This window comes from Botryllus schlosseri, chromosome 9, assembly GCF_051294905.1.
Source record: "Botryllus schlosseri isolate E-star chromosome 9, Bs_hap1, whole genome shotgun sequence".
Lineage (NCBI taxonomy): Eukaryota > Metazoa > Chordata > Ascidiacea > Stolidobranchia > Styelidae > Botryllus > Botryllus schlosseri.
In genome coordinates, this window is record NC_137244.1 from 12,407,617 (window position 1) to 12,435,611 (window position 27,995).

The following is a 27,995-nucleotide window of genomic DNA, read 5'->3' on the forward strand; positions in this document are numbered from 1 at the left end:
ATAACGGTCTCCGATGGTGTTTTCCAAAAATCCGCGCCGGACAGATCCTCTGGGATTATCCACCGTCAATGACATTTTCGCAAATCCAGAACTTTCAACTGCAATAACTCCGCTTCTACGGGTTCGAATCGAGTCAGATTTGTTTTGCATCGTTTTTGAAGACAACTCAACAATTTCTTGGGGTTGACGAAAAATTTTGAATTTTTTTTAAATTTTTTCATGAATTCAAAATTTAAATTGGCTCTGCGGCGGGCGGCGGCTTATACTGGTTCGAATTGAACCAAAATTGGTGTGCAGCGTTTTCAAGGTTAACCTGACAATCTAATCAGTGAATGGCGGGAATCCGGAATAAAAAGTTATTTTTGAACAGCCCTTATTCATATAGAAAAGAACCCGCATATTTTCGGCCGACACTCGTCCGCAACTAGTAGAGAATTGGAAAGAACATTGTATACATAATATCAACAATCGTATCACAAAATATGACGTCACCAGCATGAGATTTCGAATAAGAGAGCGTTCATCAACGAGTGTTGATATGCAATGTTCTTTCCAATTCTCGACTTCTCATTACTAGTTGCTGACGATTACCCCTGACGAGTGTCAGCCGAAAATATTCGGCTTCATTCCTATACAAACATACTGTTCAATTGTATATTGAAGTTCTGTACAGCCAAAAAGCTCTTCAATTATTGGCTATATTGCCCAAGACAGCAACGTTGGATATATGCACAAACTCGCCACAGAAAATCGTGCGAGGCGCGAAAAAGATTTTTGTTGCAAGGAATTATACAGATATCTGCATATTAAAAGACCCGGTGCCGTTCCGAACCAAAATTATACCCTTCGGGCCTTCGCGACTCATACTTTAATAACCCCTGACTTCATAGAGTCTTTATGTAGCTGGAAGGTGCATTTACCAAAACTAAGTGAAGAAACACTTTGATATTTGATAACTACCTTGCACAAAAGTAGCATACGATGACAACACAACAAAGGTGGTCAATTGTCATTGGTCATGGTCAGTTACAGTTTCAGACTACTTGAGTAGGTTTCGCTTACATTTAAATCTCACCAAAGTTGTTTTTTGACTACTTCTACTTTAGTTTTTAAAACAACAAAAAAAGTTTTTTAATGACTTATATAATAACTTTGATCACCTACTTAATGGCGAACTTCGAAAGAAGTTGCCATTTGTTGTTGAAGTTGGCCACTCAGTCCTTCTCACAGTCTACGGGCGGCATACCCCTGCTTCAGGCTGTTAACGGCTTCTAGATACATAAATACGGTGTTATTGACCAGACCCAATGAAACCTCTGTACGTAGAAACTACTCAGCATTAGTCAGCAACCAATGCACAATGGCATTTTAGTGGCTTTTCACTCGTAACGGTAGCACACACATAAATAATCCAGTGACTTATAAAGACAACATTAAAATGATGACAAACACATTTCCGTCTGGACAATGACTACAGACACTATGCAAGTACAAGAAGTTGAGCATCCAAGTCATCCTACTACAGGCATTTTGAAGACTTAAAAATTATGATATAATACTATGCTATTCAACTAGCCAACTGCCCACACAATTGGTAGGTAATTAGGTGTATAACTTCTGTAAGACTAAATCTTTGAGCCAACATCAAGTAACTCAACGTTTTCATCATAAAATACACGAACTGCATTGAGTTGCTCTTGCCGAAGCCACACATGAGGTCTCTTTCTCTTCAGCAACTCAATCGCTTTGTTCGGATTCCATCTGTAGTTCTGTATCAAGTAGCACGCTGCTAAAGTTGCACTTCTTGTACGGCCTGCCTTACAATGCACATACACGCTTTCTTGTTTGTTGCTGTGTTCCATAATAAAATCAACCCCTTTGCGCAAATCAGCTTGTGTGGGTGCTGCGACCAAGTCCACTGTAGGAAGGTATAAAGGCCTCACACCGAGATCCTTCCATTGTTCGGGAGTGGTGGCCCAGCGCTTCAACTCATACTCTTCGTTCAAAGATATAACTCCACGTACGTTTTCAGTTGCTGTCAATTCACGGGATACTGTGGGAAACGGCAAAGCTCCAACAATGATAGTGGGGTCGATTCTATCGTACCAATTTCTACTGGTAAATTTTTCAAGTGCTAAATTGTAAAGTAATGTTGGATAGAAAGCTAGTCGGGCACCAACATTACTCATTTCTCTGTAGATTGGAAGATGATGAAATAGTTGAATTTACGGTTGGTGAATGACGTGAATGCAAAGTACAAAACAGCACTTCATGCAGCTGTCATGTCCATAAGCATACTAGGAGATTACCGTATGCGATGAAACATTCCATAACTTTCGTAAGCATGTTGTGACTAAACGTTGTCCTGCTTGTTAGCAACCATTAGCAACGGTTGTTTACAATACATAATATATGGATACTTCAACTTTCAAATTAGCAAGCTTTTTTCATGGATTATTTTGCTTTCAATTGCTATGAAAACTTACAATACAAAGGTTACAAATATCCACACGACCACACCTACCGTTGTTATGCCCTCTGACTAAATTTGAGAAAGGATATTGCACTAATGCTAATCATAGAATATTGAAAAACTCTGGATGAAAAAATCTGCGCGGTCTGCAAGGAGATTTCGATGGAAAATGCTAAAATACGGATAATGCAGATTTAGTGTGTGACCCAGACTGGAATCGGTGGTTGTTTTCGACAACATGTTGTGCGTGACAAACGAATTTCTCGCGTGATTGGAGAATTTCGTCCGCGTGACGGAAATATTTTTCACTCTGATTCAATACTGAATTACTTATTAAACGACACAATGTGCTAAAATAGACCTGGTATATGCCGGATTAGGGTTACGCCGTATATTCACTGTTGCGCAAATGCTACGCTTACTTGCGTTCATTGTAAAGCGCAAGCGCCTTATTATGGATTTGGACTCTGGTATCGCTTTGTGACATCAGCATAATTCATTGATCGGCGTGATCAGATATAAATGCTCGCGTGACGTTGTGCGTGCCGTTGCCACCGATTCCACTCTGGTGTGTGACTGTGTGAATATTTTCATTAAATTTACTCAATATCTCGAATTTTTCATCGTCATGCATCAGTATCAGTTTATATATCTTTTCATCGCTTCAAAACACCAGAAGACTCAAACTTGGAAGACTGCGATACAATGAAATGATAAAAAGATGTTGAAACGACTCTGAGATCATATATCGTAGGCATTGCTTACTGGCGTCATTGCTATGAGCAGTCAGTTACCTTATTCTGTTATTAGTCAGACTATCACTGTTACTTATTATCAGTGAGAAAGCATATGCGCTACACGCAGTATCACCGGCTCTCCGCATCATTCAAATCTGGCCGTTTAACAAGAGACCTCCGAGCTCCGACTGATGCAAAACAGGATTGTAAACAATATTCGCAATTCGCATTGCAATACGCATTGAAGCGTAGCCGCGCTCACTACTGAGCCATACTCTCGGTGAAAGATTCCATCCGGTTTGAGTATAGATAACTAACCTCCGTTGGTTAGTTATCTATAGTTTGAGTGAGCTCTCCTCAGTAACTGTGGTTTTGAAACCTATTGCGCCTCTTCTCGTAATCGAGTATATGATCATTGATCAACTCGAATTGTAGAATCAGGATCCACCTCGGCCTGATGCCCGATTTTACAGTGTTCGATCTTGATCTTTTGGACTGCCCCCAAGGATATATAGACGCTTTATCCTTGTTCTTTTCCATTTGCTTTCCTCACTAACTGTGATTTTGAAACCGCTATTACTCTTCTTCGCGTAATCGAATGTGCTCATTGCTCAACTCGCATTGTAGAATCGGGACGCCGCCCGTTTCGTTATCGGCGGCCTAGCGAATGTAATCTATTCAATAAAATCCATAACTGTTTGCAATTTCGCAGCGAGAACACGAACAAATTGAGTATAAAATGTTTACTAATAATATATATATTTTGAGTATGTCTGATAACTAGGGCGTGTCTGATAACTAGGGCGTTTTTTTTTTACCTAAAAAAAAAAATTTGACCTAAAATATCAAAATTTTGACTTTTTTTGATCTAAAAAAACTGAATTTTGACCAAGTTTTGACCTAACGTATGCAAATTAGGTGTTTTCCCACATGTTAAAATTGTACCACTTATCTTCATTTCTGGTTGGAACTGACTAACGATAGTTTGGCCTGAAAAAACGTTTTTGGCTTAGAAACAGGCAACTTTTTACATGAAAAAAACAACATTTTAACGAAATCTGGCCCTATGAAAAATTCCAGTGGTTACAAAATGTATTATGGTAGAAATAATTAAAACATTTTGTAGTACAACGAGAGATACTTTCCTACATTCTTGGGTAGAAAGTGCACAATCTGCACATCCTCACTAAGAAGCTTGCCAAGGACGTTCAACAGCAGGAGTTGTTAGCTGACAACACTCAAGTTGTGCGTACACTGCTGGTGCTGGTGACACACCGTGTTGCTTCATTTGACAATGCTGTCTACATCACAATTTTTCACCATGCGCTTCTTAATGTAAGAATGATGCAATGCACAAGAAGTCTTTCTTCATTTAGGATATTGCGGTACGTTGACCATAACACCATGTCTACCTATTATTTGTTATATTTGACCGTTTATGATTCACAATGGGCAGACGATTAGCCGTTTACAACGGTAGGCCTATAAAATAGGCTAGAAGCGGTAAATTATCAAATTATAAATTCACCGACAGTGCAAAATCTACAATAGGCCTACAAACAAAATGCAGACGCCAAATTTTTTTTGACTTTTATGAAAAATTTTGACAAATTTTGACCTAACGCTACAATTTTGACAAAATTTGACATGTCAAAAAAAACCGCCCTACTGATAACTTAGTTTTCAGAATAATTATAGTCTACCGAGTGGAAAATAGTTCTTTGTTAATTCGATAGTTATACAATACATACTTTAACACAGATAACGACAAATGACCGAGGAACTGCACTTATCTGTCTAGCCCAGTGCTTCTCAGCCTTTTTGAGGTCGCGATCCACTTTTCATCCAAATTTCGGCGCGGGACCACCAAACCCCTCTTTCGCGATTAACGTTTAAACCACTTCTCATGGGGTCCAGTTTTCGTCAGTGTGTTACAGTTATCTGGTCGCGGCTAGCATAAACATTTTCCAGGATTCATGATTGAATTCGGTCGATGATATTTGGCATACTACTAAAATGTTTGCCCTCTTTCAGCCCACGTGATCAGATTTACCGGTAGAGCTGAGGGGGGAGGTGGATGCCTTTGAAAATTTCGGGCACATATAATTAGGCTATATAATTACTTCTTCGGGAGGGCCCATTGTCAGCAATTACTTGTCGCAAATTTCATGTCTTGGTGTCGTGGCAATGGCTGACACCGAAATGCCTATTTCCATAAATTCTGCGTCTTCTTCATTAGGTGTACTCAGATTAAAACCGAGATATATGCTGGCGTTAAATCGCGCCACGAGGGAAGCAAAAATTTAAAAACCCCTCCAATTAAATACACTATAATTTGTTGATCACGAGAGCATTTTGACACCGCCCTCCGATTTGGGGTGCGGCATGTAACATATGATTACAAACTAGGATGGTTTTATAGGCTCCTCCTCGGTCCTCACCATCCGATCTGCGTAAGCGGTGTCTTAGAGAAAGTCTGGAAGTGGGTGGTGCTCTCAGTTAGCAGATACGGAATGTGGCCTTGTGAAAATGACCATTGTATAATTGGAAACATGAGTACCAGAAACAAAAACAAATGAGAAAAGCGGGTATCCAATCGTCAATTTGTCTTTTACATCGAACACAAAGTGGTCGTGGGTAGTTTGCGTCGCGGCAATTGCTTGCTGATTATAACGACAAATCAGACCGGACTACGGCATTTCCCAATCAACGTTCGCTCGCAAAGCGTTTGGAGGAAATAATATATTCCAAGTCTCTGGCATACTCCTCAACGCACTGTTCGATTTCACTCTCCAATGAAAATGACTGTCACGAAAACCTGGTTCACGAATTATTGTGAGCACATGGATGTGGCTTGAGGCGCAATATGATTTAGAGGCGAACGTGTATTTGCTCGTCTAATCTACAGAAGACAAGTGTTTGCAACTTTTGGAAGATGTAATATGAAACTTTAAAATTTAGAAATTCTTCGCGACCCACAGGTTGAGTGAGAGGTACTGGTGTAGCCCCTCACGTTCATGGAGACATGTTTTACAAGTACCCTCGAGATTTCAAGCTCGTTGTCCAAGCGACTTATGTGGACCATTTGCCAAAGATGGATATTTTTATCGTACGCGCTCTTACTTCAGCAACATTTCTAACCAACTGACATTCACAACTACTTGGACCTCGCCTCTGTTGGACCGGAACTGCAATATTTTGTCAGACTACAATTCTGTCGAACGATAAGAACGACACTTTCCTAGAAAGCGGATGGCGCACAAAAACCTGTCTGTTTTGAATTTATTCTCGGTCTGCATATCCCAATGACTAGATGTAGAAAAATGAACTATAATAACTCGTAACCATAAACATTTGGAGTACTAAGACTGAATTGTTACACATAATCGGTGCTAGATATATTGCATTACATTTTGTGATACAACTGGAGTGCAATTTGTGGAAGTGTCGACAAATGTTCCACGGTTTTTCATGCATTGTAGGAAGAAGAAGACACTTGACCACCACGGCCGGTCCAATTGGTGTGGACAAACTTTCCAGGGGCACTCAACAATTCATATGTGTGAGCCCCAAAGTAGTCCCGTTGGGCCTAGGAATTTGGTATGCACAATAAGGGTAAATTCAAAAGTGTATGGAAATCAGATGCAAACCTGAATAATATTAGCTGGCACTCGCTCGGATCGATACCCATCATAGAAAGCCAAGGCTGAGCTTAGACAAGGTGTAGGGATCCCTTGCATCACAGACGATGCCACCACGCGGCGCCAACCATCCTAAGCCATGAAATACAGGTATTGTAACACCAAAGACACAGGGTCGCGCATTTAGTTTCACAAGCAATATGCGCATTGTGCAACGGTGTCCAGAATGTACTTACTTGGCACTTGTGAATTGCATTTTTGAAGAAATCATCAAGAAGAAGGTTTGCTAACGTGGGATTCTTATCAAAAGCTTTCTTGATCTCGCCCAAAAACACACTGCAGAGACAGTTCAAAGCAGGTTGAAATAAAATTCACTGAATACACAATACATAGTTTAGAGAGAGAAATATAAACTGCGACAATATGTGTAGAAGGTAGAACATTTGCCCAATACATTCTTGTCCAGCAGTTTTATGTCAGTGGTGAATGGAGAAATGTGGTGATTCTGGAAGCAGGTCCAAACTGCTTTGAGAATAGATAACTCGAGTAGCTACAAGAAGTTAATTACAGCAACTTGTTCCATGTTCATATCGGCAAACAGCCTGCAGTTCATTTCAACAAAATAAGGACGGGAGTTACTGTAGGAGAATTTGTTTTGTAAATAGTCTGCAGTAGCTGACAAAATTTTCAAGTGGCTAATAAACATTGCAACAAAGAGGTACAATCACTAAACGATTTTTTAAGGCTTCATCACGATAGATCACTGGGTGGTCATGAGCCTATCACTCGCAAAAATGATGTAAACCTATTAAATTCGTCTAGTAATGCCTGCAATGCGAGTAACTGATCAACTAATTACCTCAGGTTGGGGAATACCGAGCCATTCATATCAGTCATTACAACTCGATAGGAATGGTAAGTATATCTCAATTCGGACAGGTGCACGAAATTGAGTACCACAGCTTGTTAATCGATAGTTGACAAAGTAGGTTAATATCGTTAAGTATCTCTGATTGGTCATATCATAAATTATGTAACCGGAACACCATTATGCAACTTGAATTTTAACAGTCTATTGTTGACTGTTATTCATCAACACAGCTGAAAAAAATTGGTGGAACGAGTTCCAGTGAACCTTGTATCTGAAAAGATAACACGCTATTTCAAAATCCACTTTAAAGGCAGTAGGCCCTGTCATGTGTTTACTGATCAATCAGCCTATCGTGGATTCTTACAGTGATTGTTAATAGTATTTCCATTAGTTGAATTTTCGCCTATTTTCATGGTCAAGACTTCGCACTTCAAATAGTTACTGTTGATATGCAGCGTTAGTGATGGTCAACATGCTGGTTGCAACTGAAGATAGCAGCGGTGGGTCAATCGATAATGGATTTATCCACGAGTAGCTAACTAAAGGCGACAGATGATTGTTGGTATAACATTTTGACACGCATGAATATATACACAATGGCTTCTACTGGTTGGAATTGAGCCTGATTTGGTGTGCAGCGTTTTTTTAGGCAACTGCAACCTAACAATTTAAACAGTGAATCCCCGGGAACCAGAAAAAAAAGATATTTTTGAACAACCGTAATGCACCTGACAAGGTCTCAAGGCGTTACATCATATTCTCAGGTTACCAGGTTAGATTTTGTTTTAGTATGGAGCTTAGGCAAAATTTTCTTTACAGTCATACAATAGCCAGAAGTGAACTATTTAAGATTATTATGCCATACCAGCCACCAGAAACATGCATCGAGGTGTAAGCGTTGTGAGACAAATCCTCGGTTACCTTGCCCAGTATAAATATTCACTAAATCTACAGGAATAATTTGACAACCTTCTGATGATACAGCCTCCTCTCCACATAAGGGCAATTCCGCCGTAGTTGAGATTCCAATCGTAGTTATTCGCGGCCTCTCTCATCAACATGAATCCTTGTGCATACGAGATAATCTTAGATGCATACAACGCCTGTGATGAAATGTCAATGATGTTATGTCAGCAACAGACGAGACATACAAACTTCAATTGGCCCTAATTTGAAGTTCTAGTTAAAATATGCCACATTTAGATATCTGCAGAAAATATTGGATAAATATTTTTTATCGATGATATCGGTGTCGATATTGGCTTGAAGTTCTGATACCAGCCATTACCTAATCTTGAGAGTAATGGCATGTGAAGTACATGTAAATCATAAAATCCTGATTGTAAGAAAAACATTGAAAGCACCGTAATTTGAGTCAAATCAACGGACAAGATAGCGTAACGGTGAAGCATCCGGTTTCCTAGTTGGTAGATCGCGGGTTCAATCCCCGGCCGGGTCCGACCAAAGACCTGATCAGCGAAACTGGTATCCGTGGATTTCTAACTTGGAGCTCAGCAATACAGGGATAGCATAGGGGGTGATGCAAGAATCAGAAAGTCTTGCAAGGCTATTTTTGCACCTCCTAGTCCAGCATATGCACAGCATGCACTCGTGGTACGGTGAATATGCCGCAAAAACATCAAGGACAAAAATATGCATTCTATTCCTATTCAGGACACTGCACCGTGTGCCATATCGAGTACAAACAGCCAGGAATGTGATTCTATTTTTACCAATCTCAAATCTTCAATGAACTGCTTCTTGTCTCCTTTAAAGGCAGATTTGGCCGGACCACTCAGTTGTTTTGAGGCGACGACGCGCTCGTCCTTGAGCGATGAAAGGCACCTGGCGAAAACCGATTCGCCTGGAATAAAAAGTACATGCGTCGAGAATGTGATCGACCGCGGGCTCGAAGATGCCATACAATTTGATTGTTAGAAATTGAGCACACAGGCAAGACACCATGAGTGAGAATTCTAGCAAAGGAAATGATAGCCAGACGATGCATTTACGACAAACAAATCATAGTGTAATACATATTTACATTATGGCAAATACGAAATTGACTGTGATCTGTTACAACTATGTTACAAGCACATATATTTCACATGAAATCCTGACTGCCACCGTGGCTCAGGGATTACTTACGACTCCCGCAAGTCAGAAGTGTCGGGTTCGATTCTTGCTGGCTGAACCCAGCCCCTGACGACTAAGACCAGCGCCAACAGCGAGGGTAACTTGGCAGCAGCACACCCCACAGTCGAGAGAAGATAAAAAAACAGAGGTGGTCTAGTAGGTAGCTGCTTGAAAAACTTCAAGTACGTTTTGCCTGCTGGCACTACGTCTTCAGGTGGTTACGTTTTGAAGGACAGAGATCATGAAGTTGGATTGATTACAGAGTCAATTATCGCGTTTATCAGGATTCAACAATCTAGGATTAAGGAAACCGGTTGACCGCAGCGCATTAAGTTGAGTTCTTAATCTTGTGATTTAGCAAACCTGGTAGGGCTGTTCAAAAATTTTTTTTCCCGAATCTTGCTGGCTAGGTGATTAAGTCGTTAGGTTGCCTTAAAAATCGACGCACACCAAATTTGAATTCATTCCAACCGGTAATCGCGAATTTCGTACAGTTTGAAAATTTTGAATTTACCCAGGAATGCCAAAAAATTTTTTTCAAATTTTCTGCCAACCCCATGAAATTGTTGCGCTGTCTTCAAAAACGATGCAAAACAAATTTGACTCAATTCCAACCCTTAGAAGCGGAGTTATTTGAGTTTATCGATGGTAATTCTTGGATTATCAACCGATCAAGGATAGTAGGTTGTTTTGGGATTGGTTTGTAACGCTTTTGTGATTGAAGCTATGATATCAGCTCGGTGAAATAGCTCCTGTATAATCATGGTAGCATTTTCGGAAGTTTCCGTATCTGTCGTGTCACCAGACACGCTGTCGCAAAGATGCCCCTTCATCTTGGAATTTTGAAAGTAAGCCCAGTTCCGTTTCACTGCTAAATGTATGAGTTAGCTCGACAAAATCGACGCCTTAGAACTACTTGATTACTTTTAAAACCTTTCATATTTTACTTCCACTTGAAGTAGACTTGGCATGTCTTGGAAATCGCTACTATTACTTGTAATGGAGTCGAAATTTATGCCATTACTTCTACTGAAGTAGCAATGCTGACTACATTGACCCCTCTGCCGAAAATCCATCTCCTTGAACATACAAACCTGGCCTAGTGGCTTGTGATTTGATATCAATGTTACGCATCATAAGCTTCTCTATAAAATTCCCGACATAGCAGCTGGATTCACATCTGCCTTACCAATCAATGTCAAAGGCATTCCCTTGTCGAGGGCAGATATCGCGGTCCACTTTCCGGTGCCTTTCTGTCCTGCAGCGTCCTTGATCTTATCGACCAGATGAACCCCGTCCGTGTCTTTATACCTCATAATGTCGGCGGTAATTTCGATGAGGAAAGAGTCCAGCTCTCCCTTATTCCACTCGCTAAGCACCTGCAATAAGGGACGTGACAACAAAATCTTACAAGAGTTAGATAGCTCAGAAAAAAATTGGAACCCAAACACTTTATCATCGTCATCAATATCATTTTTGCAGCGAAAATATCACAGAAGAGTTTATTGCAATCTACAATTGATCGGAGATTATTATTATCATTATTCATGTTCGAGTCTGACGTTACAGATAATCCAATTCGATGGCAATAGTATTATACTTTTCCATTCTTCAGGCATATTTTGTGAATCGATGCCATGAAGATGATGCAAGTCAGATTATTATAAATATGAAACCCATCATTTGCATTTTCTACCAAAAATAATGACGCTGCGATTGTCAGATACCTGGAACAACTGAATGAGATAGGGAAGTCAATATTTGGTTTACCAAATGTCAACACCGGAATTCACCGCGGCGGTACTTTAGCAATTAAAGGCTGATACATTGAAGAAAACTGTCTCACCGTGGCAATTTCAGATTACCTCGTAGTTAGCATGCGACTAGGGAATGTATCTCAACAGAAACGATGTGCCGAATGATTTTACACCGGTGATCGAATAAATGTCGTCACATTTTACTTCACAACAGTGTCAACACCAACACCGTGGTTGAAGAGCAAGCGATTGTACCCAATGGCAGCAATCCCGCAACTGGAACAAACACAATCGAAAGCACACCAACTATTTCTACATTGTGCAAGCCTGACGTATCGCAAGAAAGGTGTGGGTATGTTGACACCAGACATGGGGTAATCGCGATTAGTAATCGTAATCGATTACGACGATTACAGCACTTTCAAGTAATCGTAGTCGCAATCGATTACATTCGAGAAAAATCCAAAGTAATCGTGATCGTAATCGACTACTTCACATATCTAATCGATTTCTTAGTGAAAGAACGATTACTTTTTATCTGTACAATGAATATGACATAACCGAACATTCGTGAACAAGGAAGAGATATTATACCAGGTTATGGATAGCGCAAACGGATGATTTTCAAACGCCACTGCTCATTATTACGTCAGAAGTATTAGCTTTGCTCGTCCTTGCGTAAGAAGTATCCACATATAGATAACTAACCTACGTAGGTTAGTTATCTATAATCCACACGTATTAATATATATTCGATGAACATTGTTGTGTGATTGTTAAAAGAGTATCAGCCATGCTGTATATCAGGTTATCAATAAACCCCAGACGCTACTACCTCGCAGCTAGATAATAATCACCACTCTTCCTAGTTTCAAATAGTAACTTATGTATTGATGTTTGGTTATGCTTAGTTAAACGCAGTTTGACCGTTGATGCTTGGCGAGCAGTGGGCCTATCTGTGTAGTATACATATGTATTGTACGTACACCGGACAAAGATTTGAAATTTTGTACTCGTCAAATAAAACATTACGATGGTTAAAATCACCTGCTGCTGATATATCATAACCGAGCCGTTCTTTGCTGTTTCTCGTAACGGCAGCTTTCAGTAGCCTATCTGTATTAAGTGTAAGAATTTTAAGTTCATTTTATCTTATTCACATATGACTCTACTTGAAACGGGCACCAATCGTTATTTCACAATACTTCACTCGAAATTTATACCTGTCGCCATAGCCATCCGCTTATGCACCGTGTTAGAGTCGCTTGTAGGCACAATCAGGACCAAAACAGCAATTCGTCCCCCACTCCCAACGTTGGTATTGGTAGGGTTGTAACCAAGTCACAATGTTCCAAGTCACAAGTCAATCTCACTTTTATAGTTTTGACTCGAGTCAAGTCGAGTCATTTTCAATTCACACCCGAGTCAATTCCGAGGCCAAGTCAGCTAGTATAGGGACGAGTCCGAGTCATAGTGTTTGACTCGAGTACGAGTCCAAGTCGTTATGTTCACAGATCAGCTCTCAGATCAATCCGGTTAAACCAACTTCTTTCAACTCTGCTCGAGTGACATAGAATGGCTCGTATTCATAATAAAATGATTTTCATCAGTTTTCACAGTTTACGGCCCTATTTCCAAGTATCAGGACTGATAGACAAAATACAAATTATGTGGTAACTTTACTATTCGAAGTTGCATGCAATGTCTGTCTTGGCCGCTCTAGTCTCGAGTCTGGCAAAATTACTCGAGTACAAGTCGAGTCAATACAAAAATTTGGCATTTGGCATTTGCATTGTTGGGGCTCAGATTTGAAGGGTCGGACTATTTTTCACGCCCACAGAGCGCGGGTACTGACAATGGACACATACCCAAAGTTTTGGCACAAAGGTCATTCTTTGGTAGCACACTTTGTTGGAGTTGCATGTTGGCAGAAATTGCATACGTCTTTCGGTGTGTCGTGGCGGAGTAATGACCGCCCCCGAAATACCTACTCATATAAATTATGCTTGATTTTTTATTGAGAGGGAGAGGTATGCATTTCAAAATCAAGCTATTTAGAGACATTAAATCCCGAAGCTCAAAGAAAATTTTCAAGTTAATTACCTCTCTTGAAAATACTCTATAATAATTTATGTTGATTTACGAAATACTTTTGAGCCCCCTTAGAGGTCGCTCCCAGTCCTATTGGGGAGTTTGGGGCGTGGCAGTTACGGACCTGGCAAGAATGCAAATCGTTGGGTGCGACGAATAGTCTTGCATAGCGTTGGGCAATGGGTGCATTATGACGTAACAAGCAAACGAAGTATGATTTATAAAGAAAGTTGTTATCTCATTAGACCTTTTCATCGCAAGCCTTATATTGTATTCCAATATCTCTTCTGAAATTAGTTTTAAGAAGCAAAACAAATGTAATCGTGAGTAATCGTGATTACTTTTGAAATGTAATCGTAATCGTAATCGACTACTTCCTGATTTTGCTGTAATCGTAATCGTAATCGCGGGATTCGCAGGTAATCGTAATCGCAATCGATTACATTCGTGAAGTAATCACCCCATGTCTGGTTGACACTACATTGTTTACAAAGAGTCACGGTTAATATAACACGCTTTCCAGGGAATTTCATGTAATTCAGACAATAGTGATGGGAATACGAAAAAATAGGTCACAAAAGCCATAATTGACTTGGGTTGCTATACTAGTCACAACCTGTGTGACGTGCATTGGTCACATAATTGTCAGTTTGTAATTCTTGCTCTAAATCTGATGTAGCGCAACACTAAAATTGTTAGCTTCAGTCGGTCGGAAACTTCAGTCAAAAGAGCGACCACTCACTTCAGATATCTCGTCGTTGTTCATGCCCACAACGTCCTTCATGATATGACACGCTTCGCAGATCAGTTGCATGTCGCCATATTCAATACCATTGTGTACCATCTTGACATAATGCCCTGCACCGTCTTTGCCAACCTAAGTAAAGTGGAAAGATTTCAAACGTTTTGTTTATCACGATTAGTAGAGAACGCATACCCAGTCGCAGCACGGTTCCCCGTCGCTTTTGGCTGCTATTGCTTGGAATATTGGCTTGATATGTGGCCTGTGGGTTGTAAATAGCTATCACAACTAGACAATGTGGGAATATCAACGAATCGCTCAAAATAAAGAATCAGGGTCGTAAGTTACGAAGGCCATGACAATTATATCGAACAAGAAGCCGGAGATGAGACCGACATAATTGTTCGGAGAATTCGGCCTCTGGCGGAAAAGTAAGAATTAGGGTTAGCGTCAGCTTGAGTTAGGGTAAGGGTTAGTTAGTCAAGCGCAAACTTGCGCTTGAAAAGTCTGCGCATTAATTGCGACAAATAATTTTGGATGACCATATATTGTTTTCTGGCGTGACACACTCCAAAATGCTGTATTAACCGAAGTGACCGGTCATTCAAGTGACAGAATAGTGTTTTTGAGTGATACATTGACAATCGTCGTTCAAACAATCATTTGAGTGACAGAATTGAAGTTTCCTATTAATCAATCAACCAATCGATTTTCAATTTCTCTGGTGACAGTCCTGAACTCCGAAGACCCGTAATGAGTACATGAAGCAAAATCATATAATTAAATGTCTGTCCATGCAAGTGGGTCGAATCGTAGCCAATAAGACAGTTCTCACTTACCAGGCGTCTGGTGACCCGCCAGGCATAAGAGAAGGGCCGTACCGGGCACCTTCTTCCCCACCGGACACGCCAGAACCCACAAAGAGTATCTTCTTCTCTGCGAGTTCTTTTGACCTTCTTTGCGAATCGGTATACTCGGAATTACCACCATCGATTATGATATCGCCAGGCTCCAACAACGGAAGCTGAAAAATTTTCGTCGGTAGCTTGAGCAACTAACGAGACTTGCAAATGTGAGCATGTAATTCTGCACTAGAAGCAGTAGAATCACAAACAGGTGAAAAATTCTCCATTCACAAGGTGCATCTCATAAATGAGTCTGTTTTTGGGTAGGCCGCCAGCCGCTTTCATGAGATCTTCTCCATATCTCTAATTGGTGTTAACCTACCTTGATTTTATGCTATAAGATTTATGCCAATATATGCTAACACCTAAAAGCAATTGTTAAGCACTAAATCACAAATACTTGTGATTGTCGTTCGCAGTGAAGTGTCGTTGTAATATAATGTATTCAATTTGAAATTGCAACCGTAATATATATGATGCTGTAATCGTGCCAGACCTGACAAGTACTTATTTATAGGAGATTATTGTGACTTGTGAGCACTGTTACAGATTAGAATGGAGATATTTTCTGAACAAATTCACATGCGCGCACAGCCGCACAGGTTTCACAGCTAACCGGGAGTGAATTTTTGCAGCGTAGTGGGAGGATCTGTTGATATGAAATAAAATGGCACTTGTCTGTGCAAACTCATTTTAATCGCCAAATTGTCAATAGCCTACTGATACAAACATATTGCTGTTTAGAGATGTTTTGTTAGGGTTTCGGAACAAATTCGCTTGCAAAAAATCCATTTTCTCCTCAAGATTACCGGACCACGACTGACCTATCGATCTCGCTTCCCATGACATGCCGCCCTATTTCTTGTCGCTTTCTTTTTCTATACTGTATTCTTTACTTTCATTCAGTGTGCATGCCTCCTCTTTACTACGCCTAGGCCAAGGTGGGTGTCCGATTCCATTGACAAATCCAAGTCGCTTCGACATCTTCCTGTCTATTCATTGTATCGCATTTTTTGTGGTGTATTGAACTGATAAAATTGCTAATAAACCAATGATGATGATGATGATGATGATATACATAACCGCTATTCCAGAATAACTTCAAGAGGAGCTGCTACATGGAAATGACTAGGCTGGATGTTATATCGGTGTCATGTATGTAGCAATTAGACTCAAAGGTGTCGTATGAAGCGTTACCCATTATTATTATTACATTCGCCACCACCCATCTTTGTGGAAATTAATGGATATTAGGCCCACGTTTATGTCAAATAGACGGCGCGGATTTTCGAGACACGGCGGTGGATTTCAAGAATTGCAGCCACAGAATTCGCTTTGAAATAATAAACCTCTTCCCAACTTCTACATAAATAGTATGATGTTAAATTTAAGAAAGGTCATTTTGTTGTTGATTTTCACTGGCCTACAGTTAATATTTGCACAAGACAGATTACGGTTGCACGGTAATGGAACTAAAGTTGAACTGAAACTTGGGGGGTCCATGGGGGGCATGGGAGCAAAAGGTTGAGAACCACTGTACTAAAAATAATTACCGTAGACGATTGCGGAGTTTGATCATGGGAACATTTTCCCCGAAAATAGTCCTAGTCACCGGCGCATATCAATATTAGTTAGCAAGCGGATAGAAAGGAATCAGCCAGTGCAGCAAGATCAGTTCTTAACCTCATACCTCAGCAACACCCTCTTAGCCACAGCGCCACAGTCTCATATAGATAACAGCTAGATAAATAACTAATCACTTTGACAAAATCTATTGCAAAGAGGGGGCATAAGATAAAGCATCACGTTGTGAACGGCACATAATCCATGCACTGAAGTAGATTGAGCATTCAATGAAATGAAGAGATTACTACCAGGGCTAGGTGAAATCGAGGTCCACCGATTTGAATTCAAGTAGAAGATTAGGCTCGAGTATCATTTTGCCTAGCCTTAATTATAGCAAATCCAATAGCAATAAACATACCAGTTTCTGAATGAATGCATCGACGGCAGCACCGGCTTTCACAAGGAGCATCACCTTCTTTGGTCTCTTCAATTTGCTCACCATTTCCTCCATGCTGCGCGCACCGACTACTTTGGTGCCTTTTGCTTCGTTTGCAAGGAAGGCATCGACTTTCTCGACAGTTCTGTTGAAAGCACACACCTGTGATAAAAAGAATGGTTTCATGATATTGTATTAATAAGAAGCATTTGACGCCGAGGGATACAGGCACCAGTTTTGTAACAATTCATTGTGACATTGTAATCTACTCATAACATTCAAAATCTAAGGACAATGCAGAGTAGTGGTAAAAGATGTTGCAGAAGTCGTATATGTAATCAGGATTAGCAATTTTACAATGCTTCAATCAGACATAGGGTAATCGCGATTAGTAATCGTAATCGATTACGACGATTGCAGCATTTTCAAGTCATCGTAATCGCAATCGATTACATTCGAAAAAATTCCAGAGATATCCTAATCGACTACTTCCCATATTTATTCGATTTCTTTGTAAAAGAACGATTACTTTTTATTTGTAAAAGGACTGTGACATAAACTGAACATTCGTGAACACTGAACAAGGAAGAGATATTATACCAGTTATTGAGAGCACAAACGTTTGATTTTCAAATGCCACTGCTCATTATTACGCTAGAAGTAGCCTATTAGCTTTGCTCGTCTTTGAGTAAGAAGTATCCACACATAGTGAATAGATATTCGATGTACATTAGTGTGATTGTAAGAAGACCCACCGTGCTGTATATCGGGTTATCAATACATTTCAGATGCCACTACCTCGCAGCAGGATAATTAATCACCTTTCTACCTAGTTTAAAATAGCAACTTTTGTATTGATGTTTGGTTATGCTCAGTGAAACGCAGTTTGACTGTTGCTGCTTGGCGAGCAGTAGGCCTATGTGGTACGAACGTACACCAGACAAAGATTTGAAATTTTGCACTCGTCAAATAATACATCACGGTTTCCACAACGAAGCATTAAAAATCAACAGCTGCTGATATATAGGCCTATCATAACCGAGCCGTTTTTTTGCAGTTTCTCGTAATGTCAGCTTGCATTACATTATCTGTATTAAGTTGAAGGCAGAATATTATGTTCACTTTCTCTTATTCTCATATGATTCTACTCTAAACGGGCGCCAAACGCTATTTCACAATGATTTACTGAACATTTGGTCTTGCCGTCATCGGCTTATATACCATGTTAGCGTGGGTTGTAGCTTCAGTTTCAGGATCAAAACAGCAAAATCGTCCCCCACTCCAAACGTTGGTCTTGGGCCCACATAGGGTAGTCAATTTTATTGGTAATTGCATTATATTGCATTTTTAATCCTATCTCAGCCCAGATGTACCTGAAGAGCAGGGGACTCGTAATTCATAATTATATTACCTGGAATCTTGCAATAATTACTTTATTGTATGTTGTTAATTCGTGACCTCCGGTCTGTTATATATAGTCAAAAGATATTGTAGTGCCCCAAACGTAGCAGACTAAAAGAAAAACTTACGTGAGACGCCCACACAAATTGTCATGTCTAATGCTGTGAGGGTGCCCGGGTGGCATTTGCATCGTGAGCTCAGATTTAAAGGATCGGGCTGTTATTCCCACCCAGCGCAAATATTGACAATGGACACATATCCCAAGTCTCGGCCAATGTCTTTCTTTAATAGCACACTTTGTGGAGTCGCATGTTGGCCGAAACTGCATATATCTTTTGGTGCGTCGGGGCGCGGTATTGACTGGCACCTAAATGTCTATTACTATGAATTATGCATGCTTTATTTCTTGAGGGGGAGATGTATGCACTTCAAAATCATGCTATCTAGAGACATTTATATCGCAAATCTCAAAGAGAATTTTCAAGTTAATGAAATCTCTCTAAAATACTCTATAATTCATGTTGGTTTACGAAATTATTTTGAGTCTCCTCCGAGCACGCTCCCCAACCTATTTAGGAATTTGGGGTGCGACAGTTATGGACCTGGCAAGAATGCAAATCGTTGGGTGCGATAAATCATCCTTTAAAACGGGCAATGGGTACATTATGACGTAACAAGCAAATGTCACATCTTTTTTAAAGAAAGTTGTTATCTCATTAGGCCTTTTCAGCGCAATCCATGTATTGTCTTCCAACTACCAAGGTGCAAAATAAATGTAATCGTGAGTAATCGTGATTACTTTTCCAATGTAATCGTAATTGTAATCGACTACTTCCTGATTTTGCTGTAATCGTAATCGTAATCACGTAATTTAGAAGTAATCGTAATTGCAATCGATTACATTCATGAAGTAATCACCCCATGTCTGGCTTCAATAACTGTCCCTAATTGTTACAAATACCAGAAAATTTCATTATACCGCAGGAACTATTATTGCATTAATCTAGTCAGTTCTTCGTAATCTTTTTGTGCTCACTACTCGCACCCCCTATCCATTTTCAACACAACTCCTGATATGGACAATTTCATGGCTCAACTTTACACACAGGATTCACAAACAGACACACTCTTTCGGCATTGAATAAATTCTGGGATTATGCAGATGAGATAATTAACTCACAGGACTCCGCGATATTAAGTATCTCCATGGCAATTAGACTAATGGCATTTATGATAAAATCATAATTGTGACAATGAGAACACTTACCACAAATCCATGGTCATTCATATTCAGGATCAAGTTTTGTCCCTGGAATTCGAGTAAATACCGGTAGTTAAAGAACTCGGAACATGTTATCATATCGACGTTTTCTTACCATAACAGCAAGTCCAATAAGTGCAATATCAGCCCTGTAAGGTAAAATACATGCTAGTAAAGATACCTCTTAAAAGGACACGACATCAACAAGTTAATAGAATTCTACTTACGTTTCCGCCATTGTTCCAATTAGTGTTCGACGATATAGGGATTTATCAGAGTAGCTTTATCTGAAAACGTGAATTACTGGTAATTGATGTCACGAAACCGTTTTACACCAGTTTAATTGGTGTCACTGTTATTGGTGCTTTCACGTCAAATTCTATATGGCTTAGACCAAATATAATGAAACAAGAAAATACGTTTACAGCCATGTTACATTGTGTCTATGAACAAGGTCCATAACTGCATAACTGTTTGTTGGTAGCCATGATTAATTCAGCATCAAGTCTGGTGACTGATGACTTGAAATTTCTGAACATGCGCACCCAACTCGTAAAAATTATAAACAAATAGTTAACCTCATTATTTTGAACTAAAAAAGACGTTTAGCGAGGATATTGCTGGTATGTTCTATGACAAAAACGGCAAGACTGTGCTACCCAGTGAGAATGAATTCACTTGATACCGACACGGCGACACCTGACCTGAGCAACGGCGGCGACCCAGACAAACCAGCTTTACCTCGGATGCGCGCCGGCAATTCTGTTTGCAAAGTGGACCGATTTGCATCATCATCGTGACTAGCAAACCTTGTTGCATTGATGAGTCATGTCGGTTGTCGATATATCATCTCTTTCTAATCCAAAATGAAACAATTTCACCAGCAAGTACGACAGCATTAGCTTGATTCTGGAATAATCTGGTGTTATTTGTAGTTATGAAAAATTGTAGCTTCATCTACTACGCTACTAAATGAATCTTGCTTAGTGCAACTAGCAGATGTTATGCTATGGTGCGAACATCGTGTACAGTTCTCAGTAATGAAGTCGAGGTGCATTATGATCTTTTTCGATACATTAAACACATTATTATTTCGACATTATCCCTCAATTATTGCAGGAAATAATATTATGAGCGAAAAACTAGACGGATGAGTCATAAAGGGATGGAAATAAATCAGACAGGAATCCGCGAGATGTCAGTAAAGGTGCGCCAGTCGCAGTCAAATATTTCTACTGCTGTCTTGCGGGTTCGGAATATGCAAATCTACTACCGGCTCAGCGTGCTCAGCCGATGAAGAACCAACCTATCCAGGAATAGTTACAGTGGAATATTTATTGTGTCATGACATTGCAACCACTACCCTTGCGATAACGATTGCAGCAAAATAATACTGAGTTCGTAGTTTAAAGGCGACTTACAATATCACGATAAGGTCACTATTAAAGATACAGTCGGTAGGCTACATATTACCGAATCAACACTTCGCCAGGCTCCATCCAAAACGGTGATTTTAGGACCCGCATAGGGTGATGTACCGAATGACGACGGGCCATTTTACTGCGACTCATAACGCCGAATCTTTATGGCATGGAAAGTCGGTGCACATGCACATTGGCTGTGTAGAAAATTCTATGTGAATCAATTTTGTCAATAATGTTGGTAATGCGTATATTGCTATCAATTTCTGATCCTCTCTCAGCTCGCGGTGGACTATCCAATTTACCTGTAGACCTCCGGGGAGGTAGTGTCTTCAATAATTTAGGGCACATAATTATTAATTATACAAATTATGCAAATTAAACCAATTTGAAATGAAATTATTCCTAATTTTTTCAAAATAGGGAAAATAGGAAGGCCGTGAATTTTTTAAAGTTTTCAAAGGTGGCCGCGGTGTACAAAAAGGTTGGAACCCACCCCTGGCCTTGAAATCCTTCATATTTTCCATATCACTGTGCTTAATTGGCCCGCGAATTACAATTCGGATGTCGGCGATTACGCGTGTTATTTTTAAATCTTTATTTGAGTTCGCATTTTAGCAATATTCCAAATCAAGCCTCTTCAGATAGGCTGATCCCACCGTGATATAAAGCTTCGGAGAACCACTAATTATTTGTTTTATACGATGTGGCATGGTCAATTGTATTCCTATGTTCATTCCAAGGTTATTTGTTACGTTCATCGGGTTTTGCTTTGCTGTTATGTGCGTGTCTGCTATATTCGTGTAGATCGCATCTTTGATTGGAAATTGAATATTTTATTACACTCGTCGGAAAAGTAGAAAAATAGATGATCTATATCAGTGGTTCCCAACCTTTTTCGACTCATCGCCCACTTTTCAAGCTCAACGCCGATCATCGCCCCCCAGATTTTGTGAACCGAAAAATCGGTATACAATCTGTAGTCATCGGCGGGTTGACTAAAAAAAAAAAAAGGTCATCTTTTCGGATCGTTGTCGAATTTTACACTTTTGCAACCAAATTTCCGTGGGTTGACCAAAAAAAAAGGTCATTTCTCCGAATTGACTCCAATATAGCCGTCGCCCCCTTATCGCCCCCTTCGCTATTTTCGCCCCCTGTCGCCCCCTTTGTCCATTTTCGCCCCCCTCGGGCGCCAAATCGCCCCCTGGGGGGCGATATCGCCCACGTTGGGAACCACTGATCCATATCAAAGGATTCGGACTGCCGCGTAGAAATATCCGATATCCGTCTTTCGTTGCCACCTCATGCATGCAACCCAGGGCTGTGGAGCAATCGTAAATTATAGACTGCTAAACAGCGACGTGACGTTTTAATGTCGGTTCTACGCTCGTCAATATCAAGCCATGCAGTCTCATTTAATCTTGAAATGGTGCGATTCGTTCAACTGTAACTGCATAAATGAGGACATGTCGCGACCTTATCAGCAGAAATCCACCTTTGACCAAATATACCCAATGGCACGAAATTCGATATTGTTGCGCTCGTTACCAGTCCCTCCGTCGTCGATCAAGTTTAGTGGAATGTAGAAGGTTCCCTTCAAACGAATCCAATAAACTCAGAATTAGTGCAACTTAGAATCTGGTGTAGCATCAATATTTGAGAACTTAATTCAACGCCGTGCACTGTACAAGTCAGTAATCAATCAAACTGCAAGCTCGCAAGTGGTATTCCGTGATGATTAAAGAATACGAGTGTATCAACCAGACAAGAACGAATACTCAAAATTGATGTATACAAATTGAAAGCGCGCATCCAATCACTAATTGCTCTATTTGTCTATTATATTCAACAACAGGGCAGGGTTGGGATATCGCATTGACTAGCTCGCATCGCGACAACTGTATGCGGGCTATAATAGCGATCTGCAGGGCTGCTTCGATGCATTTCCCTACTTACGTTCGCAAATCGTCACAAGAGTAAACGATCACGCGCTGGAATGAATTTCAATTCGTAGGCAAAAACGATTATACACTGTCCAATTTGACGCTACCATTAAAAACTATCAACGAAGAACGTCCATTTACTCTTCCAATTCAGAAAGAAGACAATGTTTCTTGGCGCGCGACCTCCAAATAAACATGCAGTGGTGGCTTTTGGGGTGGGCGAGGTGGGCGGTCGCCGGCCCCCTGGTCGAATCCCCCCTCTTTGGTCAATCATCGAATCTCTCCATTTGTTAGAAAAGTCTCATATCCCGATAATCACCAAGCCTCTGCATGCGGTAGAGGTAGGCCTACGTAGTTTTGATATAGTCTATCCTTGCAACCATGCAACAATAGACCGAATCCAGCGCTTGGCTCAAACCTTGACGTGGTGTGCTGGATCATTACTAATGTCATCCGATAGCTTTCCAGATTAGTGTGGGTCTATTTAGCCCGCAGCAGTTGTATTTCGCTACATGCCATACATCCTCAACATGAAGGCATGAGCTATAGTTTACTGGTTCACTTCTTATATAATTTAACAATGTAGCCTATATGATAAAAGAAGGCTCAGGAGCTAGAGCAATTCAACATTCCGGCCTGTTTCAAAGCCTTGTTATAGTGTCATATACACATCACGTTATCCCGTTCCACATGGGGCACTAATATAAAGCTGGCAACAATAGATGCGAAAGGGGGTCTGGGGGGCCACCACTGTAAACATGTATAGCCTACATTGTACAACAAGGTCATGTTTATATCCTATGGCGTCGCTTATATATTCGTCTCATTACTAATTAGGTAAATTGCTCAGCTCACATAAGCATCAATCCCATTTTGTGAGACATGCTTGGTTTTCATTATTTTTAGAACCTCACAATTCGCCATCGGTGTTGTACTGTTGTACTGATGACGAAATTGGGGCTATACCTATAATAGGCCTACTGTAATTACGGGGTAAGCGCGGCAAAGCCAGCCTACCCAGGTTTGGCGCCTATGTATGAACATGAACAATGTACATGGTTACTGGTTAGTTAGAAAAGATGGTGCCAACGAGGCAACAATTCTTAATCTTGTGAGTGATTGTCGTAAAATTATGTGAATTCGGCCATTAGTAAAAGCATAGCATCTTATGAAATACATTGAAGCCGGAGCTACTGTTCATACAACCGGCTCCAGCTCTGGCTCCGACTCCACTTGAATTTCATGGCTCCAAAGCCTTGATCCAAGCAAGCGAGAACATTGACAAATAAAGTGCGAGTTTCAGGGTCCAAATTTACGCTAATAACCTATAATTCTGTAGGTTGTCTAGTTTGATACTCGAGCAATAGTCAGCTAACATATGTAAGCTCCAATCTACTCTGGTATCTTACCCCCATAATCGTCAGAGTTTGGGGGACATTTTCTCCCTGTCAAGGTTTTTAGGGAATTATTTAGATATTTTAGCTTTTTTGAACGTCTGCTGTCCGACACAAAGATATGGCAGTGACACATGTGTATCAGGGTTTCATGTGCATCCTTATTTTCTGACCACTAGAAAACATAATATTTCAAAGCTGACACATATGATCCAATCGTGCTCGTGATATTGCAACAATTCAATGTTTCCATATTACTCTTAATGTTTCTGTATTTTTCAGGAAGACTAACTTAGTGTGGGATTGTTACTGCACCTAAGACTTTGCCATTTTGAAGAATGGCACACTTTAGATCCTTTTTGAGCTACCTATAGGCATTTGCCATTCACTTGACGTGTAAATCGGGATTCCTAACTCTTTCAGTAATCCATGGTAACGGTATCATGCCAATGGCAGTATCACGGCAATACACCAAGCTACCGAAATTAGGCCTATTAAGAGAAGGCTGTTTCTCCTGATCGGAAGTGAGATACCTTCTCTACCTTGCCAAGTATAATCTTTTCTCACTTCATAAGGATGTTAAAAGTTCCGAAGATTTCTATTCCAAGTCCCAAAGCTTATGTCAGATCAATAACTCGTGTTGATGGACTACTCTGCGTTCTGTATCAACTTCGATTTCGAAATCTTCATAATTTGGCCTGCTATCCCTAAGATCTTCATCTTGATCCAAATTATCGAGCGTATAGGAGTTTCAAGCTACACTGGATAAGCTAGGCTTACCATACGTCCTCTTTTAAGAGGATTTGTCCTCTTTTTTGACTTTTTTGAAAGTGTCCTCGGAGGACGCCCTTTTGTCCTCTTTTTTGAGATTTTGTCCTCTTTTTTGAAAATTTAGGTCAGATTTAGAGGAAATTGCGAGTGATATGACGCAAATTAGCGCAGAAGTGAAGCTCAGGCGGGTATTTCGGAGGGAAAAGTGGTGGTTTCAGCTCTGAGCGAAAAAAAGACCCTTTTTTTTTTTTTTTTTTAGTCATTCGATCATGAAGCGGGTGAAATTTACCTGTTTTTGAGAATTCTTCTCCAGTTTTGCTTGTCTGAAATTTCTGGAAAAGTGTCCTCTTTTTTCATTTCCGAAATATGGTAAGCCTAGGATAAGCTGAATGTTGCATTGGACCTATAGCTGATAGTAAATGTCATGTTTATTTTTCTTGTCATATCCTGCAGTTTGCATCAAATATGTGTGTAAAATATACTCGGATGATTGCATCCTCTAACAAAAAATGGGTGAAAACATCGGCCTAGATCGATACCAGTACCTTTTTCCTACATAATTCAATCAAGCCCTTGACTATATAACTCATTATAAAGTAAAAGTGTGGATGTTTATATGATATGGAAAAGTAATATGGGTAAATTCGTGAAAATTTTGCATATTTTGGGCATATGTCGTAGAGCAAAAAGTTGACGTGATAGAAGAAAACCAGTGGCATTTTTGGAATCAGCACCTCAAAATTAGCCTAAAGCAAGTGCAAAATCAAAGTCAACAAATATTTCGTTCAAAATTGTGGCCCAGTGAATGAGTGCCAAAGTACATTAAGTAACTTTGGTACGACGAAAAACTATCGCCATTCGCCACAGGACATCAATCTCCCGAAAATGAGCAAATCCAATCCTAATCCTAGTCCAATGAAAAATAAATCTGAAATCCTAATCCAATCCAAATCCGCCAAAATTTCTCAAATCCGGTTTTCCCAAATCCTAATCCTAATCCATGCTCGTCTCTGAAAAACACCCATAAAAACAACACTTGCGTAACATTATGCAGCAATTTTAAATTAATTTTCTTTTAGAATATCTTCGGTAATTCTGCATTTTCACCCACCTGCCTACAAGGTACAAGCTGTACAATATTATTGTGATAATAGTGTCTTGTGTAAATAACCGAATAGCAATTGACCTGATCATTGCGGCGCAGCAGAAACGAGATAAGGTACAAACAATACCAACGGTCGTCCGTCGGGGCAAAATCCGAGATAAATACGAATGTGGGCGTGATGATATGATATATCCCTTGATTTTAATTGATTGATATCTGATATTGTGGAAGTATTTTAGCAGCGCTTTTCGAATATAGGCATACAAGATAAACGAAATCTAGGCGTTATAACCAGCAAGTAAAAAGTTCATAGTGTAGTACCTCAGCATATGAAGCAGGCTAAGTGAATCAAGTACAAAATGCGAAGATTTGGAGAAGACTGATTTAAGGAAGAATTCAAGCATGCCATGTAGCCTATAACGGCGTAAGAAGAATCTGCGCATTAGGATTTCACAATTCTCCATGTATCTGGCTACGGATATAACCTATACCGGACAATATAATCTCCCACAATATTGCTCTTAAGCTCTCGTATTTTAAAGCACATTTTCGATTGTCGTGTGCGGATATATAGTGCCGCGTGCTTCCGTGTAGGCATATCACACTATGTGATCCTATTATGAGCGCAGTGTAAGCTTCTAAAACTATATTGTTTTATAATGTGTCCGTAAAAAGGTGTTTAATCCAGAAATACGGTAAAGGATAATCCTTTTGGAAGGTGAATTGATTTTCCGTATTATTAAAAGCGCAAGTGTCGTTGCCGTATGCGGACTTCCAGAAATGTAAAACGTATGACAATTGACGGCGATAAATATCCGTAAAAAGAAACGGTCATTTGAGTAACATCTGACACGGGCTACCAGAAAGCTTTTCTGTCTCATTCGTAATTGTTTCAATGAAAGGGATATTTCTTACATTTCAGGTATACTTAAGGCAGATTATTGTTTGTAAGAGCGTCACCCACTTAAAACTTCCACGATTAATATTTCATTGAAAAGCGCTCAAAGCTATACATCAGAAGGAGTCTGGGATATAAAGATGGCATGACTGAGTTCGGAAGTATTGTCGTATTTTGAAATTTAACACAATGCAATCGTTATGCATAGTCTATTGTGAATTCTCATTTTATAAACCATATCTTATGTTTAGCTGTGAAAACCACTTCGAATTAGACTTTTCCGGTTATCTCAATCCATTTCTCTTATGTTTCTACAGCCTGAATCTGTGGAACATTTCCTGCTAAAATGTCCGAGATACTTAAATAACAGACAAGATATCATCGAAGCTACCAGGAACCATGGCGTCAACATTGCTTTATCGGATCTTCTCACTATCCCTTTCACT

General features: G+C 40.0%; 2 protein-coding genes and 1 long non-coding RNA gene across 3 annotated transcripts; 1 reads left to right on the top strand and 2 right to left on the bottom strand.

The window, feature by feature from the left end:
- Positions 1–1,319: 1,319 nt before the first annotated feature.
- LOC145446876 (phosphatidylglycerophosphatase and protein-tyrosine phosphatase 1-like) lies at positions 1,320–2,222 on the bottom strand. Its single transcript, XM_080325247.1, has one exon. The coding sequence runs from the start codon at positions 2,187–2,189 to the stop codon at positions 1,626–1,628; it is 564 nt and encodes a 187-aa protein (XP_080181373.1). The 5' UTR covers positions 2,190–2,222; the 3' UTR covers positions 1,320–1,625.
- Positions 2,223–6,477: 4,255 nt separating this feature from the next.
- LOC145446200 (6-phosphogluconate dehydrogenase, decarboxylating-like) lies at positions 6,478–20,626 on the bottom strand. Its single transcript, XM_080324437.1, has 13 exons — positions 20,245–20,626; positions 20,133–20,166; positions 20,024–20,065; positions 17,338–17,517; positions 15,288–15,472; positions 14,644–14,710; positions 14,449–14,583; positions 11,048–11,237; positions 9,456–9,586; positions 8,692–8,825; positions 7,088–7,187; positions 6,861–6,983; positions 6,478–6,799 (listed from the first exon to the last, which is right to left on the bottom strand). Exons 1-13 carry the CDS (start codon positions 20,253–20,255, stop codon positions 6,680–6,682), a joined length of 1,452 nt encoding a protein of 483 aa, XP_080180563.1. The 5' UTR covers positions 20,256–20,626; the 3' UTR covers positions 6,478–6,679.
- LOC145446201 (uncharacterized) lies at positions 11,231–27,993 on the top strand. The gene is made up of 2 exons (XR_013917229.1): positions 11,231–11,967; positions 27,867–27,993. It is a non-coding gene; the product is annotated as an uncharacterized LOC145446201 (long non-coding RNA).
- The last annotated feature ends 2 nt before the right edge of the window (positions 27,994–27,995 follow it).

Bases quoted from the DNA above. Each gene is read 5' to 3' on its own strand.
- LOC145446876 (XM_080325247.1), bottom strand. From the start codon at position 2,189: ATGAGTAATGTTGGTGCCCGACTAGCTTTCTATCCAACATTACTTTAC.
- LOC145446200 (XM_080324437.1), bottom strand. The intron at 8,826-9,455 runs GTAAAAATAGAA...ATTTCATCACAG, and splicing joins TCATTGAAGATTTGAGATTG to GCGTTGTATGCATCTAAGAT. The intron at 6,800-6,860 runs GTTTGCATCTGA...CCAAATTCCTAG, and splicing joins TGCCAGCTAATATTATTCAG to GCCCAACGGGACTACTTTGG.